This window comes from Aulonocara sp. 'chitande type north' Nkhata Bay, linkage group LG3 (genome assembly GCF_057382095.1).
Source record: "Aulonocara sp. 'chitande type north' Nkhata Bay isolate Kocher_YH1m ecotype deep benthic linkage group LG3, A_spYH_male_GT1.1, whole genome shotgun sequence".
Classification (NCBI taxonomy): Eukaryota; Metazoa; Chordata; class Actinopteri; order Cichliformes; family Cichlidae; genus Aulonocara; species Aulonocara sp. 'chitande type north' Nkhata Bay.
The window spans coordinates 14018208-14038562 of NC_141346.1; the positions used below are offsets into that span (position 1 = coordinate 14018208).

A 20355-nucleotide genomic window follows, 5' to 3' on the forward strand; every position below is an offset into this window, starting at 1 on the left:
AATAATGGCCACCACCCTTACAGCTTATATACACCATCACAGATACTCTCGAACATTCCACAGCACATCATGCATACCTATACCTTCAATTCAATTCAATTCAATTTTATTTATATAGCGCCAAATCACAACTAAAGTCGCCTCAAGGCGCTTCATAGATACAGAGAAAAAACCAACAATCATAGCTAACTGACTTAGCGTGACTATGCTAAGTCACGTGGTCTGTCAATCTCTATAGGCTGCGGCTGTAGATCAGAAGAAAAGGAAACGATTTGTAAGTGTGTGTTTTGTTAGGATGACTTTGTTAACTCCTGTTTAAAGCATAAAAATGATACCACAGCAAGAAAGCAAACATTTCATGTCATCTCAGATCTCACAAGAATGAGATTAAGTTGCTGTACCCTTGGGAATATTTAGATGTGACACAATTAAAATTACCACTACAAACAATATTAGGAGATAAAAAAATATATATTTGGAACAGAAAAACAATCTAAACGAGTGGACTAAAACTCCTTTAAAGATATGGTATGATGAATGCGAAAGCTTCAAATCAGTAGCCAACATGAAACAACTCAGATGGGTCACATATGATAGGGAATTTATCCCTGCATAAATAGATGGACATTATACAAATTGGTTAACAAGGGGGATTGGACCATTTTGGTCAATGTCAGGAAAAGAAGGATTACATAGTTTTGCTATGTCACATTTGTCTCTTAGCAAAAATATGTAATTTGCATAGATTCGCTAAGAGACACCTATGGTTTGGAAAACTAAGTTTTTTTTTTCCAATATCTCCAAGTCAGCTCCTATTTTAACAGTAACATAAAAACTACAGAAGAACATAGTAGAGGCCTAGTCCCTCTTATAATAGAGGCTTATAAAGGTAAAGGTAAAGGTAAAGGTGATGATGAGATGATGATGAGATAGCCATTATTTGTCAGTTGCAGGTCTTTTGCCCACAACCGAGATGACAGACCTTGCCGACCGTACATACAATACAAACATCACATTGGGGAGACAGGTCAGGCCAGGTAGCTAGAGGTAAGATTAAAAATAAATTGATAGCTAAACTTATAAAATATTTAAATATGTAAGAAAAATTGAAAAGAAATCAGATGAAAACTACTAGTTCGGGTTATTGGAATTGGAATTCACATGGAGGGAATTCACATGGAAAAATTTTATTAGTTTTTTTTTATAACCCCCAAAATAAAATACAAACAAAAAGGTCAACCGAGAGATGGATCCTGCTGGAGAAACTGTGGGGAAACTATGGCAGATCACCTTCATATATATTGGAAATGTGGATTTATAATTTGGAAAAACTATAAAACTTTCAATGAAAATAAAGTCTAAAAAAAGCCAGATAAACAGCGTGGAGGACAGGCCAAGCACCCCACTCTATGGCTGTATCCCAATTCAGGGTTGTAGCCTGAAGGCCACCAATGGGCCCTTCACTTTCCCGGATTTGAAGGATGGGTCAGGTGTATCATTCGCAGCCCAGTATATCCCAGAATTCATAGAGCAGCAGTGGCTTTGGCTAATTTTTTCACAAAAAAACCCCCAAACAAGCAGATGGCTGAAGCGTGGTTGCCGAAAAGTAAACTTTTAAAACTAAGTATTGAATGTTATACCACTTATTTATGTGCAAAAGCTGCTTGGACTATTCCGCAGCAACCCTATCACATTGGTACATCCCTCCAGGTAACCATTGTCTTGTACAGTAGAGTGGGACATTAGATTTACTCTCAGCGGAATTGACCGGAGAAGGCATCAGTTCATGCACTGCACTGGCCTGCACCACGATTAGTATAAGGTAAGAATGAATGACTTTTGTTCTATTCGTTATTTCCACGGTTGCATTTGAATAACAGTAAAAAAAAAAAAAAACAACTTGTTAATGTAAAGTTTCGGATAAAATGTGGGAGCCCGAAATTGTGTCTACTTTCTTCTTACAATCCGGCAACAAATAAATTGCACTGCAAACAAAGTCTATCAACAAAGAAAACATTTTCGTTTCATACTTTTCTGTTATATTCCCTTACAAAGCTAGCTTTAACGCTTCGAGGGTTCCTTTGTTCTTGCCGTCGCCTCGGCGCTTGACCCAGACTTTCGCTCTGTGGTTGCTTTTTAGCATAGTACTACAAAAAATTGTAAATCTGTGATATATGATTGATAAACGTAAAGGTAACTGTATAAATGTGTTCAATGACTTTGTTACTTTTAATGATTGGAGAGCACCCGCTTCGATTCGCACTCAATTCAAACTTTACGCTGCACGCTCACCTAACTTGCGTTTGCACCCTTTGTCCACACGTAAACTGCGTTTAGCATTTACGTGTGGACGAGGAAGACGGAGAAAACGCAGCGTCAAAGGTGTGCGCCTATTTTGACGCCACACTGTGCGCCAAGTTTTTGTCTCGGTGCCATGAATTCCTACAATGGCAGACTTAGACAAAATACTGTTAATTTTATTATCTTCAGTGTTTAAATGCTTACATATATGGGTTTGCTTGTAATTGTTGCCTATATACATTTTAAGCTATTATTTATTATTTAGTTCAATCAATAGATCAAGTTTTGTAGTGACTATGAAATATATTGTAATTATCTGTTTCCTGTTTATCCTAGACAGGGCAAAAAAGGACTCCAAATTAAAAAAAAGATAAAAATGAAAGACTGGTGCATTGTGCAGTTTAGCACTGGTGGTACAGAAATAGTCCCTAGATCAAGGATAAATGGGGAGAAATTGTCATGGCCTCCATATCCTCCATGAGACACATTCAGGATCCACGATGCAGTAAAGAGGAGAGTTCATCCTGGTGCAACATGGCTCACCTATGCACCAGTCCGACTTCTAATAAGCCATGGTGGGTATCATCTGGATTGGTGTTGTATAAATGTAACAATAACAAGTTTTTCGTGTCCTAATTTATGTCTGGCCATACATTGTGTTTGTACTTCCAGACACATTTCACGAAGCAGAACGCAGTCTTCAGAAATATCTAAGTGAACACTGTGATATGTCTGACCTTCAGTCCGAAGCTGAAACTCAGACCAGTCATAAAAGAAAGCACAAGTAAAACTTTTTTTATTTCACAAACATATCTTTGATTGCTAAGAATTTATGATCTTGTCTTTTGTACATATCTGTGGTGCTTGCATACTGCTATATCACCACATAATATAGTCCAAAAAGTGGAAGCTTGTAAACTTTTTATAAATGCAAAGCCGTGTACACTTGTGCACTTCAAAAATCCCTTGTATACTGTACCTTCTTGCACATCTCCGTTTCCTGTGTGTGTTGTTATAAATCAAACTGTAACTTTAGGAAAAAATATTCCAAAAGCACATTTGTAATTACTTATGACCGTTTTCAACTTTTTTTCTTTAGACCAAATCCCCTGTACACATATAGTGACTCAGAGGATGAGCAGCCCACAAAAAAAATGGTTTCCCCGGGCCCCTCGAGTGAAAATACCAGGTAATAAAATACTGTCTAGTGTCTTTGTACATATCTGTGTGTGACACAAGGAAACTTTTGACAAGTTGTCTGTATTCTTAAATACTTAAAAAAAATTATCTTTTTCTGTCAGACCTGACGAGAGCTGTTAACGAACTCCGTGAGGAGGTCAGAGCCATCCGCAATACCGGCTGCAATGAATCGGTAGATGCTGGGGTACTGCCTCTGGATTTGCCCTTGCACAACATTGAGGAGCTAAACAATGCAGAGCCAGCTCTTCAATCACAAGAGGCAAATAAGGCAATGGTAAGTATATAAAGGTTATGTACACTTTGTAACTATAAAGTGTAATAGCTGTCAGATGTGATTTAAATACATAACAACGGCTTGTTGATTAAACACACAAGCACTTGCATACACATTTAAGACATGAGACATGCTAATTCCATCTCTTAAAATGTGTCTATAGGTGAGACGCTTTGCCTTGATTGGAAGGACCACACTGGAGGTGCGAGTCCGCCGTGTAATGGCTTATGCCATTACAAACGAGCTGGCCTCGGTACTAAACTGGGCAGGGAAAAAAACCAAGGACCAGACAAAGCAAAAAATGGCATTTAAAGATACAGCGCTCTGCAAATGCATATTTGGTAAGTTTTACTGTTTTTTTGCTATATTACTTTGTCTTTCTTAATAACAAGACTTTCATGTCCGGTTAATCTGGAGATGGAGTCTTTGGTCTTTGGCTTGTTTAGTCCTCGGGTTGTAGTTTGTACAGCCCGAGGACCCCATGTTTATTTTGTTTTAAAGGATACACGGCACACCATGCTAAGACTTATCACTTTTTCCGCTCATAGCTCTTTGGGAATCAAATGCGGCAGTTTGCAGATTTACGCATGTTTATCAGCCTAGGAGTTTACATACTTTCTCCCCGCTGAAGACAGTTAACGAGAGCTTATTCATGTGCTCTAATTCACTTTTTTTGTTTGTGTGTGTGTGTGTGTGTGTGTGTGTGTAAGATAAGATAAGATAACCTTTATTAGTCCCACACGTGGGAAATTTGTTTTGTCACAGCAGGAAGTGGACAGTGCAAAAGTTATGAGGCAAAAATTAGAATACAATAAGAATAAATACAGTACACAACTGTACAGAATAGAATAAAATAAAATACTATATACAGTAGAATAAAATAAAATAAATATACAATAAGATAAAAATAGAATACAAATACAAATACTATATACAACTGAGTAAAAATACAACGATGACAGAAAGGATTATTGCACTTAGTATTATTGCATATGTATGGATGTGTGTGCTTGATCAGTTAAAGTCTTTATTATGGAGTCTGACAGCAGTGGGGAGGAAAGACCTGCGAAATCTCTCCGTCCCACACCGTGGGTGCCGCAGTCTCCCACTGAAGGAGCTGCTCAGTGCTGTCACAGTCTGCTGCATGGGGTGGGAGATGTTGTCCATCAGGGATGACAGCTTAGCCGCCGTTCTCCTGTCACTCACCACCTCCACTGGGTCCAGAGGGCATCCTAGAACAGAGCTGGCCCTTCGGATCACCCTGTTCAGTCTCTTCCTGTCCCCAGCAGAGATGCTGCCGCCCCAGCAGACCACACCATAAAAGATAGCAGAAGCCACAACAGAGTCATAGAATTTCTTCAGGAGTGGGCCCTCCACCCCAAACGACCTGAGTCTCCGCAGCAGGTACAGCCTGCTCTGCCCTTTCCTGTAGAGGGCGTCTGAGTTATGAGTCCAGTCCAGTCTATTGTTCAGATGAACACCAAGGTGTGTGTATTTTTGTCCTAGATGGCCTGACGCAACAGTTAGGGGCAAACTCTATGTCCGAGTTTGTCTTTGCGCAAGCAGTGCAGAAATGGCTCCGATACGCCCCAGATCGTTTGGGTGGTGCAGGACGCACATCATGCATCCCCATCCCAGAGTAAAAAATTACAAACTTCTGTGAAACATATAAATGTAAATAGGAAACTGTCTTTTAATAAAGTATTTAGCAAACAAAACATGTCTATTGACCTTTTTTTTTTTTTTTTCTCTGTTACATCACATGCAATGCTTTCTTATTTTAGGATATTAATATTGACATGATACATTGTGAGACATTTGGGTTTTTTTTTTATAAAGGTTGTCCAATTTGAGGAATAAGTACAATTATGTGTTTAGGTGGTTGAAGTATTGATGGAAACATGCAGTAGTTTAGTATTGGTTAAAATACCTATAAAGAAAGGTAGATTTCCAGTCATGATTTAACTGTTGTTTTAATAAAAAAGCAACTGTGTGAAAGAGGTGGAAAATCAACACCATAGCTCAACAGTGTTTCAATATCAGAATCTGACATTGTTTCAATGTCAGGTTTCAACATTGATTCAACATCAAAACCTGACGTTGTTTCAACGTTAAAAAAGGGTGCAAGAGTGACGTTAGGTCAACGTCACATTTCAACGTTGGTTCAATGACACAGCCTGATATTGACTCAACAGTGTTTCAATGTTTCCTTGCTATCTGGGTTTGCTTATCAGGGATGTAAATCCTTAGGTGAGGGCCACTCAGAAAACAAGGTCATAATTCTCTCTGTGAGGGAGGAGGTATAGCCCCGTGAGAGGAGCCAACATGTGTGTTTGTGGAATGTTCTTTGTCTGTGTGTCTTTATATAAGATGTAAGGTTACTTGTAACGCGTTACTGTAATCTGATTACTTTTTTCAAGTAACGAGTAAAGTAAGGGATTACTATTGCAAAAACGGTAATTAGATTACCGTTACTTTCCCGTAGGAACGCTGCGTTACTTTTTTACCAATGAGATGTGGCCATGCAGTCACATGACCAGTTTGAAACTGTGGCGGGCAGAGCGGCCCAAGCGTTTCAAAGTAGCGGACACACGGAAAGAAGAAACATGAAAACATGGCGGAGTCTACGCTAGAGCTGAAGAGGATGAACAACCTTGGCCTCACATACAAAGAATGTTTCACTTAAAAGCAGTACAAAAGAACAGCTATGTCTTCAGTGTCGGTCTCTTCAGTGAGAGCCAAAACGAACCTTTTCTTTTTTTCAGCGTGAAACAACTCAACTCGCGTAACCTGAGGAAACAGTAAGTTTTCTCTAAATATCTTTTTAGCTGTGGTTAGCTGGATGTCAGTCTTATGTTACAGCAGCAGTGTTGAGCTAGAGCTGCGAGTCACATTTTTGGCGCTACGTTGTAGTGAGATAAGTTTGTGGGTGTTTTGTGCAGCTTCGGCTGTCCTTTTAAGCCTATAAGCTAACAGCTTGCCTGGTTAATGACGCTAGAGTTCCACGCACATGCAAACAGCACGTCTCTACTGCTTTAACTGTTAAAACAGAAGGCAATACTGCGGCTGACAGGGTTTATTATGTGAAATAGCAGCTTGTTTAGTTTAAACAGTCTGCAACAGCCAACAACCCTGCGTCAGTGTGGAGGGGCCTGCAGGAAATCACCAGCTACAGACGCCCCCCACCCACTATTGAAGCAAACAAAGACCTGGCCAACGAGTTAAACACTTTCTATTGCAGGTTTGAGACGGACAGACTCCCACACCCCACCCTCCCCTCCCCAGGGACATTGCTTCAGACATTGACCCCCAACACACATTCCACCTCTCCCCCCTTCACCTTGCCCCTCCCCAATCAAGACTCAACGACCACCCCCACCCACCCCAATCCAGACTCAACGACCACCACCACCCTCTCCAATCCAGACTCAACGACCTCCACCACACCTCTCACCCCCCTTTCCTCCTCCCTGAAACTCAGAATACACACTCAGGATGTGAGCCGATTATTCCAGAAACAGAAGCCCAGGAAAGCCCCCGGACCAGACGGCGTCTTACCCTCCTGCCTCAAAACCTGTGCTGAACAGCTGGGTCCCATCTTTACTCGCATCTTCAACAGATCCCTGGAGCTGTGTGAAGTTCCCTCCTGTTCAAACGCTCCACCATCATCCCTGTTCCCAAGAAACCCACCATCACAGGACTGAATGACTACAGACCTGTCGTCTTGACGTCTGTGGTCATGAAATCCTTTGAACGACTGGTGTTAGCCCATCTGAAAGACATTACAGGCCACCAGCTGGACCCTCTGCAGTTTGCCTACTGGGCAAACAGGTCGGTGGATGATGCAGTGAACATGGGGCTGCATTACATGTTGCAACGCCTTGACCGCCCGGGAACTTATGCCAGGGTCCTGTTTGTGGCCTTTAGTTTGGCTTTTAACACCATTGTGCCTGAACTTCTTTCCTCCAAACTCTCCCAGCTCAGCGTGTCACCAGCTACCTGTCAGTGGATCACCAGCTTCCTGACAGACAGAAAGCAACAAGTGAGGCTGGGGGAGATCACCTCTGAAACCCGGTCCCTCAGTATTGGTGCCCCTCAAGGATGTGTCCTCTCACCACTACTGTTCTCCCTCTACACTAACGACTGCACCTCCAAGAACTCGGCTGTCAAACTCCTAAAGTTTGCAGATGACACCACTGTCATTGGCCTCATTCAAGATGGTGATGAGTCTGCATACCGGCAGGAAGTTGAGCGGCTGGTACTCTGGTGCAGTCAGCACAATCTGGAGCTGAACACTCTTAAGACTGTAGAGATGACAGTGGACTTCAGGAGGCATCCCTCAACTCTGCTCCCCCTCACCATATCAGACAGCCCTGTGTCAACTGTGAAGACCTTCAAGTTCCTGGGTACAACCATCTCCCAGGACCTGAAGTGGGAGACCAACATCAACTCCATCCTCAAAAAGACCCAGCAGAGGATGTACTTCCTGAGACATCTGGGGAAGTACAGTCTTCCACAGGAGCTGCTGATCCAGTTCTACACTGCGGTCATTGAGTCTGTCCTGTGCTCCTCCATCACAGTCTGGTATGGAGCAGCCACTAAACAGGACAGGAGCAGACTGCAGCAGACTGTACAGGCAGCAGAAAGGATCATCGGCACCCCCCTGCCCTCCATCCACGATCTGTACCTCTCAAGAACCAGGAAACGGGCAGGGAAAATCATCACAGACCCCTCACACCCTGCACACAGACTTTTTGATCTGCTGCCCTCTGGCAGACGGTACAGAAGCCTGCAGACCAGGACCACCCGACACAGGAACAGTTTCTTTCCCCTCGCCATCTCCCTTCTTAACAGTTGACCTGTCACACTGCTCCGACTGCCAGACCGCAACTGCACCTTATGTACATTTTGTAGTATTCATTCCACCTCATTCATTTCTGTATTTTATGTTGTTACGAGTTCAAAATTGGGGATGGAAACAAGAGAAACACCACAATAACAACTCTGGTCCGGTCGGGTTGAGTCAAACGATGATTTTAATGAACACACGCGTGGGAGATGGACACTGATGCAGACAGCCTCAAAATCTCAAAATGGTGGAGCATTGCTCAAACTTTTATAGCCCCTGGTGCCTCCACCTTATCATAAAAAGCCTAAACATTTACATGCCTTCTCTCACACAGCGCCTAAGCTACGACCTTGGCTCCCTGCTTATCTGCTCCTGCTGAGATGGGGCAGAAAACTCCAGCATATTCTGTTCTCTTCTAATCAGACAAATAAGACAGTAACTCTCTGTGCACAGTATTTCTTATAACTCAGCAGTATAATGCATCATAAAGCAATGTCATTCATTCACAACAAGTCAGCAGTTTAATGTAATGCAAATCAGTTTAACTAATGCAATAGTTATCAGCTTCTTCTAATTCAGGAGGAAAATGCAAACGAAACTACATAATAATTCACAATCTTTAATTCGGGGTATAACATGGCATAAAATAACACTACAATCCAACAATGTATATAAGTTTAGGTTCGTTATTTATAGTTGGTTTTCACAGCTTTGTGTATGTATGTGTAATGTGTATATATAGACACGTACGTGTGTGTGTGTGTGTGTGTGTGTGTGTGTGTGAGAGAGAGAGATTTACATTGCTGTGCTTGAGAGCCACCATCTTCTACCGGAACCAAATTCCCTGTATGTGTCTGCACATATACTTGGCCAATAAACACGAATCTGATTCTGATTCTGATTCTGCATTAAGCTGGGCAAACACTGTGCGATTTATTTTCAGTCGCGTTATTCAGCTCCTGCTCAATCTGTACAATTAAATCTCAGGGGTTAGAAGTTCATAGGTCACGATGCAGGGTCTCACACTACACGGCCTGATGTTCTGATGCAACCTGAGTGCTCAAACTGTGCGTCCATAACATGAAGGTTATCATACAAAATCTGTCTCTCGCTCTCCCTCTTTGTGTCTTTCACTCACTTACACAGACACCACCACCGTCAACTTTGCTAAATTACTAATGTAAAACATTGACCAGGCAGCTGTAATTGAGCAGCAATGTCCATCCAACTCTTTTCATGGTTGTTGTAGTCGTGATAATTTTGTGAGGCCACATTGAAAGGCCTCAGATACGGAAGCGTAGAGTTACCACCCAGGCAAAAGAAAAATAGAGCTATATCACGTTATAACATGAAAAGTATATTATTATTGTTCTAACAATATACCTTTCACGTTTGAACAATATAATATCACGTTATTACAATATACATAATTATCACATTCGTACAATATAAATATTATATTGCACAAACATGAAAAGCATATTGTCAGAACAATAAACTTTTAAGGTTATAACGTGATATGGTTCTATTTTTCTTTTGCCCCGGTGGCAGCTCTACGCTTATGTACTCAGATGGGCTTGCCTCATCCTACAAGTTATGCCTCCATCTCTTGTGTCCAGATCACACGCTGCACTGCCGTGCTGCTCCACCTTTTCTCTTTCATTTCTGTGTTTGTGCGTGCGCAGTGTGAGAGGCTGCGTTGAGAGGCGGCAGGATTTCAAACATGTTTGATTATCATGCAACCATACGATTGATGATTGGGAGCTGGTCGTGAGGTGTTAACTGCTTTTCGTTACCCCATGTATACTACATGATGCACACACGATTAAGGCAAAACATGGGCCGATCCCCAAAACGGTTGCGCGACTGAAAAATTGGCTCAAAATGGGCCACAAATCGCACAGTGTATGCCCAGCTTTTGGAGGCTAGCGCCAAACAAATATCCGCAGCTTGGCAGTGTATACAGCACTATAATGACCAGACCTAATTCTTTTGAAAACCATACATCTTTCCACGGGTCTCAACCTCATCAGACATCACCTAGACAGAGAGCTGGATGAGGCCAGCACAAATGGCAGCCTAACCGACTAAGATGATGGATCCATGGGGTCAGGAAAGCCAGAAGCAGGGGAGCTGGAGAGGTACCTTTCATGTCCATTCACTGCAGGTGTGGATCTATTGCATGGCATTCCTCACATCAAGAAGCTGTTGATCAAAATCAATGCAGCTCTTCCTGCATCTGGAGCTTGTGAAGGACTTCTTAGTCATGCAGGATTCCTGTTCACTGCTAAACAGTTACAGCTTCACAGAAAGAACCTTGAGAGCAAACTGCTGCTGAAGCTTAACCATCATCTCACTGAGTGAAGAAATGGCACATTTTTGCTAAATATGCAGAAATAAATGCACACCCATACAATTTATGGTAAACTGAGCTGCCTTGTATTAACATATGTTGAAGATGCCTCGTTCTGTTTTCTCTGAGGCTGCTGTGCCATTTGGAGCAGAAATGAATATAAAGTTTACAGCATATCTTGTCACTGGAAATTGTTTGCACTGTTTATATATTTATATTATTTACTGTAGGTATTGGTGAAAAAAGCTTTATGTTGTGAAAAACTGAAATCTGGAAATTAGAGTTGTTGTGCCTTATTTTGTTGATGTTTTTACATATATTTCTTTTGAAAATACTATACTTTGTATATTTATTTATTTTTGTTTTTCTGATAGCATTTATTTAAAAAATAAATCGGACATTTTAAACAGTTACTGGCTACTTGAGTAGTCTTTTCACCAAGTACTTTTTTACTCTTACTTGAGTAACTTTTTTGACGACTACTTTTAACTTTTACTTGAGTAATAATATTTTAAAGTAATGCTACTCTTACTCAAGTACAATTTTTGGGTACTCGACCCACCTCTGGTTGCAGGTTATTGTTAAATTTTCCACAACTACTCGTAATAACACAAACACTAAATCCTCCTTCTCTTGTGCTGTTGTGTAGCAGTGTATACACCTGAGACTGTCACCTGTCTGTCTGTCCTGCACTCTCTCTATTTATCTTTCTCTCTGATTGTGTAATAAAAGTATGAACATGTATTTATAAGTTACACTTGTGTTTGAATCCTGATGCTTATGACACATTTGATTTCCATTTTTGACAACTGCAAGTGTCCAGAGTGAGGACAGACTGAGGGACCCACTGCTATACATCATCTGTGAGGCTTTGCACCCCTGATGATCCACCAGGACAAACTCAGCAGTGTGTGAGGAAGAGGAGGTGGAAGAGCCAGCAGCAGCTGACAGATGGAGAGAATAGACAGACTGTTCCCTGTTTGTGAAGGACTGCTAGAAAAGTTTAACATAACTAATCGCCTGTCCTGAATCAGTCTTATTAGGTAATGTTCACAGTAAGTTATCTTTCTTGTAGAATTGTGCTCCAAATAAAGAACTTTGTGTTGACAAGATTGTTAGTTAATCATTTACAAATCAATATTTGAAATAATCAGTCAAGAACAAGCCAAGTCTCCTCCTGTGATAAACCTCCACATGTATCACTGAAAACAGTTTATGTACTTTGAATCTGAAATCATGGGTCAAACTACTTGTTGTGAGACCATTTCTTTATTTTTCACACCAAACTATTTAATAAAAAAACAAAACAACCTTTACACAGAGTTAAGCAAACATAACTAATGCTTTAACATTATCAGGATTTCATAATACAAACTTCAAATCAATAGGAAAACAGCTGCAGAACACATGGATCGAAATGAATTCATTAAAAAAAAACAAAAAAACATATGGACTTCATGTAGACTTCAAGCATACAGTAAATACACCAAAGTAACAGGAGGAGCCAAAAATAGGGGTTTATTAAAATTTTTGAACTTTTAACATTTCTTCGCTGCCAATGTGCTCTTTGCGTAATTGAATCAAGGTTACACTGACTCACTGACTCCATCTTCTGATACAAACTGGTATTACATGGACCTACAGGCCAAAACCAGTTAGCGGGAGTTTATTTTATTCTGGACATAAAGTCACAGCACAGTGTTGTTTCAAAGCTGGTGGACAGATTTAGTTCATTTTGGAAGTTTTACGAGCAACTGCTGTGTAATTATTTGCAGTTTTGGGAATAAATGATTTAAGAGAAGATTTTACCACAGCAAAAGATTAAATATGAATGAAGGATTGAAATTTAACTGAGATAACACATAAAATGAATACATTAAAAAAAGAAGTTAAATTTAGGAAAAACTAAGAAAGCTGAAATAAAAGAAATTGATATACATATCTGATATGATACCAAACTGATAGATTAAAAGTTTGGTAGAAAAAAAGACATTCCTATAACTTTAATAATACAGTAACAAATACAACTACTAAACACTACTGTGTCCTAAGGGAACAAAGATTAAAATGTAACAGGGATAACATTTTAGAGAATTAAAATCCCTCAAAGGAAAAAACATAAACTTGATATAAACATATATCTCATGTATATCTCATGCACATATCTTTCTTTCTACATAGCACTTTAATTCTTATTGTCTGCACTGAAGCACCGCAGCAATTTCCTAATGTTGTAAACCTCAACATCTGGCAATAAACCCATTCTGATTCTGATTCTGAAATATCTATTAGGGGTGCAACGATACTCGTATCGACATTGAACCGTTCGATAAAGTGCTTTCAGTTCGGTACGCATATGTATTGAACAATACAAAATTTTTAATTTATTTTATCAACTTTTCTTCTGACAATGCTGTCTGTGCTGAGAGCTCAGTGGATCTGTGTTCGACTACTCCGCCTAGGCTGCACTGTCGAGCGCAGATCCACTGAGCGCAGCGCAAGCTAGCAAGACAGAAGCTAAGCTCGTTGCAACTTGGCAAATTGAACCTCCCCCACCCTCATTCAGATCTGGCCTTTGGAACTATTTTGGTCTTCATGTGAATATGACCCTGAAGGTAAGCTGTCATGGACAAAAGTAAAACAATATGTCGAATGTGCCACGCAATGCTCAATTACATGGGTGGGAACTACTGCGTTAGTGCAGTTTGCTCGTTAACGTGTTGATGCCGCCCAGCTGAAGAACGGGGCGATCTGCTTTGCCGTGTTGGGGCGTTAACGTCATTTCAGATTAACTCTGACAGCACTAGTGGGTACACAACGAATATTACTGCACATTTACACCGACATCATCCTAGTGCAAAGACAAGTGGAAGCACACAAAAACAAGCACGCATGCTACAAACTTTACCCGAGTCATTTAGACAGCCGTTAGCACATGATTCTTCTTATGGGGACCTGATATGTTTAATATGTTGCTGAGAAAATAGCCCAGAAGAAGCGTATAGTATAGCTTTTATTTCGGAAAGAGCCATTTCTCTGTAATAAACTCTCTTTTCCAAAGATGAGTTATTTCTCGATCTGATTTATTTATTTTTTTATTACTTTGTTGTTTCAGCAACATTAAATTTACAAACTGTACTTTTGAGTTTAAATATATATTTACAATTTTAATAAATGACAAATTAAAAAAGCACAAACATTTTTTTGTATTGAAAAAATATCGAACCGTGACACCAAAGTATCGAACCGAATCAAACTGTGAATTTTGTGTATCGTTGCACCCCTAATGTCTATACATGCAGCTTCCTAAATGTAACATTCAGGATTATTCACTGCAGGTCCAGAAATCAGAGCTACCTCATCAGATCCAAGTGTGACATCAGCTGACACTCTTTACAGGAGATTCCATCTGAACCCTGTGGAGCCTGATCTCAAGGTTTTTAAGTCTGACCCTGAAACCAGAAGAGGATCTTTCTCTCTCTTCAGATTCATTGTGATCCAGTGATTTCAGTCCTGCATGATCAGGCTGATGTTTGCACAGAGCAGATAATGAAGTGAATGTTTTTGCACATTGGTAACAGTGAAACAGTTTATTTACAGCTTGGGATCGTTTGTGTTCGGTGTATGAACTGAGATTCCTGAAACTCTTGTCACACTGGTCACAGCTTAAGTTCACTTCCATGTGTGTACGTTCATGTTTGTTACGATGACCTGATTGTGAGAAGCTTTTGTCAGTGTCTGCACTTGTATGGTGTCTCTCCTGTGTGGATTCCCTTATGCTTGTTCTTTAAGCTCTCGTGCAGTGGTGAAGGATGACTCACACTGGTCACAGTGCTTTTTGACCCCACTGTGGAAGAGTTCATGGATTTTAATGTACTTGGTGTGTGGAAGCCTCTCCCACATTCTTTGCAGTAGTTCATTTTGTCTCCAGTGTGTCTACGTTGATGTGGTTTTAGGTCCCGTTGATGATTGGAAGTTTTTCCACAAAGGTCACAGAGAAACTCTTTCCCACCACAGAGGTGGGAAAGAAAACAGTTTCCACTTCTAAACAAAGACATTGTAAGTCAGAGAATTCCTTCAACAATTTTATCCTGAACGTTGCCGGGAATAAAAAGCATCTCTGCCAACGTCCAATTACATTTTACTGTTTACATTATAACACTCAGCTTACTGGGCAAAAATTATTCTTCAATTTTCCAAACAGTTCATTCAGTATAATTCCAGAAGTTTACTGATCAGATTTGTTCCAAACACTCAGGTTACAATTACAATTACAAGATAAAAACTAAATACATCCTCACGGTAACTGCACTTGTAGAGTTAGTTTCTGGTGTGGATCTGTTGGTGGCTTTTCAGGTGATGTGGAGATTTAAAAGTCTTCTCACAAAGGTCACATTTATAAGGTCTCTCCTCGGTGTGACTAAACATGTGTCGTCGTAACTGTGCATCGGTTGCAAACAGTTTCCCACACTGATCACAGCAGGAAACATCATTTCCAGTGTGAATCCGTAGGTGAATATTTCGGTAGTGCTTGTCAATGAAAGTTTTTTCACAAAAGTCACAGCTGTAAGGTTTAACTCCACTGTGGATGAGTCTATGTTTTTTTAAGTTTTGAGACACGTTAAAAGACTTTCCACACAAGTCACAGCTGTAAGGTTTAACTCCACTGTGGATGCGTTGGTGTATTTTTAAGTTTTGAGCCTTGGTAAAGGACTTTCCACAGAAGTCACAGCTGTAAGGTTTAACTCCACTGTGGATGAATTGGTGTGCTTTTAAGCCTCCAGCCTGGGTAAAAGACTTTCCACACAACTCACAGCTGTAAGGTTTAAATCCACTGTGGGTGACTTGGTGTATTTGTAAGCCTCCAGCCTTCGTAAAAGACTTTCCACACAAATCACAGCTGTAAGGTTTAAATCCACTGTGGATGAGTTGGTGTGTTTTTAAACTTCCAGCCTGGGTAAAAGACTTTCCACACAAATCACAGCTGTAAGGTTTAACTCCACTGTGTATGAGTTGGTGTGTTTTTAAGCCTCCAGCCTGGGTAAATGAATTTCCACACAAATCACAGCTGTACGCTTTCACTCCACTGTGTATGAGTTGGTGTGTTTTTAAGCTTTGAACCTGGGTAAAAGAATTTCCACACAAATCACAGCTGTACGCTTTCACTCCACTGTGGATGACTTGGTGCTTTTTTAAGCTTTCAGCCAGGGTAAAAGACTTTCCACACAAGTCACAGCTGTAAGGTTTAACTCCACTGTGGATGAGTTGGTGTGTTTTTAGGCTTTGAGCCCGGGTAAAATTCTTCCCACACTCATCACAGCTGTATGTTTTCTCTCCCTTTCTTCTGTGAGGTTTGTCGGCCTCCTGAGAGCGCTGACTTCTTGCTCCATGTTGGTCCTGCAGTGACAGAGATACAAACAGAGGCAGTGAGTGAAATGCAGTCGTGGAACAAACTGAAACTCCCTCCATTAGTGGAGTCAAACATCTCCAAAAACACTTCGTAGGTGTGTTACCATCGCCTTCTGGTGATATTATTACATAACAATGATGCGCTACAATCAGAGTTGTAATTAAAATTACATATTGAAGAAATACTGATCAGTGGAGAAAATATTTTACTCATAAAAAATTGTGAGTTTAACTGATAATATGGTTTCAATGTGTGTAGATAGAATATAGTCTTTGTATTTTCTTGTAACTTCTGGGGTTTTCGATTTTGAATATCGATTATGTACATATGGATGAGCCAAGGGTGGAAAAGATAAAGCTGCTGTTAAGAGCTTTTTAAAAAATAACCAGCTGTGCACACAGCTTCAAAAAGTAACTGTGATATTTTTCTCACCTTTTGTGTTGAAGACATTGTTTCCTCTGTAGTGGCTGAGCTGAGTCCAAATGGCTGAAATTTTCCTCTGTTGCTCCACCAGACTCTTCTCCTGTTACTCAGCTAGGACACAAAACGTATATATCAGGGCTCTAGACTAACTTTTTTATTATTAGGAATTAATAGGCAAGTTGTATTTTTGAGAAATAATTTTATTATTGAACAACAACCATGTTCTCAATGAACCCAAAAAACTCATTAATATCAAAGCTGAATGTTTTTTAAGCAGTTTTTAGTTTGCTTTTAGTTTTAGCTATTTTAGGGGGATATCTGTGTGTGCAGGTGACTATTACTGTGCATAATTCAAGTCAAGTCAAGTCAAGTCAACTTTAATTGTCAATTCTGCCACATGTACAGGACATACAGAGAATAGAAATTGCGTTTCTCTCAAACCCTAGTGATTAGAAAAATGCAAATAAAATAATTAAAAAGTAAAGTTTAAATAAATACAATACAATTTTACGTATAACAAAAAAAGCTATGCAATATACAATATACAATATACAATATTCAAGTAAGGAGGCATAGTGGTGCAAAATAGGCAAATAGTGCAAATGGAGATTTAGTAGTATATGGTAAGAGATAGTGTAACAACAGAGTCTTATGAGGTAATGGCAGTCCAATGCTCCACAAAGTGACTGGAGCAGGCCAGTGAGTGCGTCAGAGAGTGAGTGTGTGTGACAGAGTTCAGTGAGACCGTGGTGGAGAAGAGGGGAGAGGGGGGCAGAATCGGGAGGGAGTTAAGCTTCCTGACAGCCTGATGGATGAAGCTGTCCTTCAGTCTGCTGGTCCTGGCCTGGAGACTCCGCAGTCTCCTCCCTGACGGCAGCAGCTTGAAGAAGCTTTGCATTGGGTGCGTGGGATCAGCCGCTATGCAAAGGGCTTTTTTAGTGAGACGGGTGCTGTAAATGTCCTGGAGGGAGGGGAGAGAGACACCAATGATCCTCTCTGCAGCCCTCACTATGCGTTGGAGGGTTCTATGACAGGACGCATTGCAGGCTCCAAACCACACAGTGATGCAGCTCGACAGGATGCTCTCGATGGTGCCTCTGTAGAAAGTGTACATGATGGGGGCTGGTGCTCCTGCTCTTCTTAGTTTGCGGAGAAAGAAGAGACGCTGCTGTGATTTCTTGGCCAGTGCTGTGGTGTTGTTCGTTAGTTATTAGGCAACTTAACAAAAAACAAATATATACCCATTTTAATTATTTATTTTTACCAGTGACACCAATATAACATCTCCACATTCACAAATATACATTCCTGACATTCAAAAACAAAACAAAAACAAATCAGCGACCAATATAGCCACCTTTCTTTGCAATGACACTCAAAAGCCTGCCATCCATGGATTCTGTCAGTGTTTTGATCTGTTCACCATCAACATTGCGTGCAGCAGCAACCACAGCCTCCCAGACACTGTTCAGAGAGGTGTACTGTTTTCCCTCCTTGTAAATCTCATATTTGATGATGGACCACAGGTTCTCAATGGGGTTCAGATCAGGTGAACAAGGAGGCCATGTCATTAGTTTTTCTTCTTTTATACCCTTTCTTGCCAGCCACGCTGTGGAGTACTTGGACGCGTGTGATGGAGCATTGTCCTGCATGAAAATCATGTTTTTCTTGAAGGATGCAGACTTCTTCCTGTACCACTGCTTGAAGAAGGTGTCTTCCAGAAACTGGCAGTAGGACTGGGAGTTGAGCTTGACTCCATCCTCAACCCGAAAAGGCCCCACAAGCTCATCTTTGATGATACTAGGCCAAACCAGTACTCCACCTCCACCTTGCTGTAGTCTGAGTCGGACTGGAGCTCTCTGCCCTTTACCAATCCAGCCACGGGCCCATCCATCTGGCCCATCAAGACTCACTCTCATTTCATCAGTCCATAAAACCTTAGAAAAATCAGTCTTGAGATATTTCTTGGCCCAGTCTTGATGTTTCAGCTTGTGTGTCTTGTTCAGTGGTGGTCGTCTTTCAGCCTTTCTTACCTTGGTCATGTCTCTGAGTATTGCACACCTTGTGCTTTTGGGCACTCCAGTGATGTTGCAGCTCTGAAATATGGCCAAACTGGTGGCAAGTGGCATCTTGGCAGCTGCACGCTTGACTTTTCTCAGTTCATGGGCAGTTATTTTGCGCCTTGGTTTTTCCACACGCTTCTTGTGACCCTGTTGACTATTTTGAATGAAACGCTTGATTGTTCGATGATCACGCTTCAGAAGCTTTGCAATTTTGAGACTGCTGCATCCCTCTGCAAGATATCTCACTATTTTTGACTTTTCTGAGCCTGTCAAGTCCTTCTTTTGACCCATTTTGCCAAAGGAAAGGACGTTGCCTAATAATTATGCACACCTGATATAGGGTGTTAATGTCATTAGACCACACCCCTTCTCACTACAGAGATGCACATCACCTAATATGCTTAATTGGTAGTAGGCTTTCGAGCCTATACAGCTTGGAGTAAGACAACATGCATGAAGAGGATGATGTGGACAAAATACTCATTTGCCTAATAATTCTGCACTCCCTGTAATGTGTTTTCTGTATACACTGTGCTTTTTCAGCATTCAAAGATTGATGGCACCGTGTCAGAGCACTGGCTATGAATTTCAGACGGATCAGGCCTTAACTTAACAAAAGGTTATCAATAATTCTTTTAATCTTTTCTTATTAACCAGAGCTACATCCACTTCTGTCAGGCCTAGGCTACTCACTAGGGCTGGGTATCATCACTGATTTCTACAATCCATTCGATTCCGGTTCTCAAAGTCCTGATTCGATTCAACTTAGCCTCAGACAGTCAGAAATATTATAATTCTGATCATTTATCAGTACTGACACATGTGAGACTTCATCAGAATTGTGAACATCACAGCAGATGCCTTTGTGTGAAAGTAACTGAGAACAAAACACAGAAAAACATGAAGGAGACTGGCCTGACTTTTTATAGCAGATAACCTTAAAAACATTCTGCAATCTTATGAATAATTTTAAAAAGTTTAAATTTGTTCAGTATTTAACAGCAGAAAAATTAGGCTTTCTTGTCCGAGGTCATTTAAGTGAAAAAAAGTAAAGAAAAAGACTGGCTGACAGCGCTGTAAACAACGGTAGACTGGTGGGTGATAAGCGAATGAATAATGCAGAAAACAGAGATTTGAGACGGGAAACTGTTCTTGAAGTACAGAGAGAGAGAGCGAGCTGTGCATGAAGTGTGATTTTTACCGTGGTGGAAAAAAAGAGGCAAAACTCATGACAACATTGATCATATGTCAAGCGCAGTTTGCTGCTTCTTTTGCTGCTGGCTTGGTGAATTTTGGTTGGAGAGAGACAAAACCTGCAGCTCAGAATCTGTGTGCAATCCGTGTACCTCATTTGCGGTGTGGTGGTTGTAGTTCATTTGCTGTGTGGTGGTTGTTGAAATAGTTCTGTGAGCTTTAACCTGAGAATCTGGTGTTTCTGGTAAAACACAGTTATATTTAAAAGTCAATTCAGGATTTAATGAA

At 40.7% G+C, this 20355-nt stretch overlaps 2 protein-coding genes across 3 annotated transcripts in view; one reads left to right on the forward strand and one right to left on the reverse strand.

The window, feature by feature from the left end:
- The window catches only part of LOC147334070 (uncharacterized), a 50982-nt gene that overhangs the window by 15114 nt on the left and 15513 nt on the right, over positions 1-20355 (reverse strand). The window lies entirely within an intron of this gene.
- LOC147334071 (uncharacterized) lies at positions 3593-5483 on the forward strand (the record flags this gene model as incomplete). Its single annotated transcript, XM_086285866.1, has 3 exons — positions 3593-3775; positions 3939-4116; positions 5261-5483. Coding segments are annotated over 3 exons (519 nt in total), but the record flags the coding sequence as incomplete, so codon positions are not given.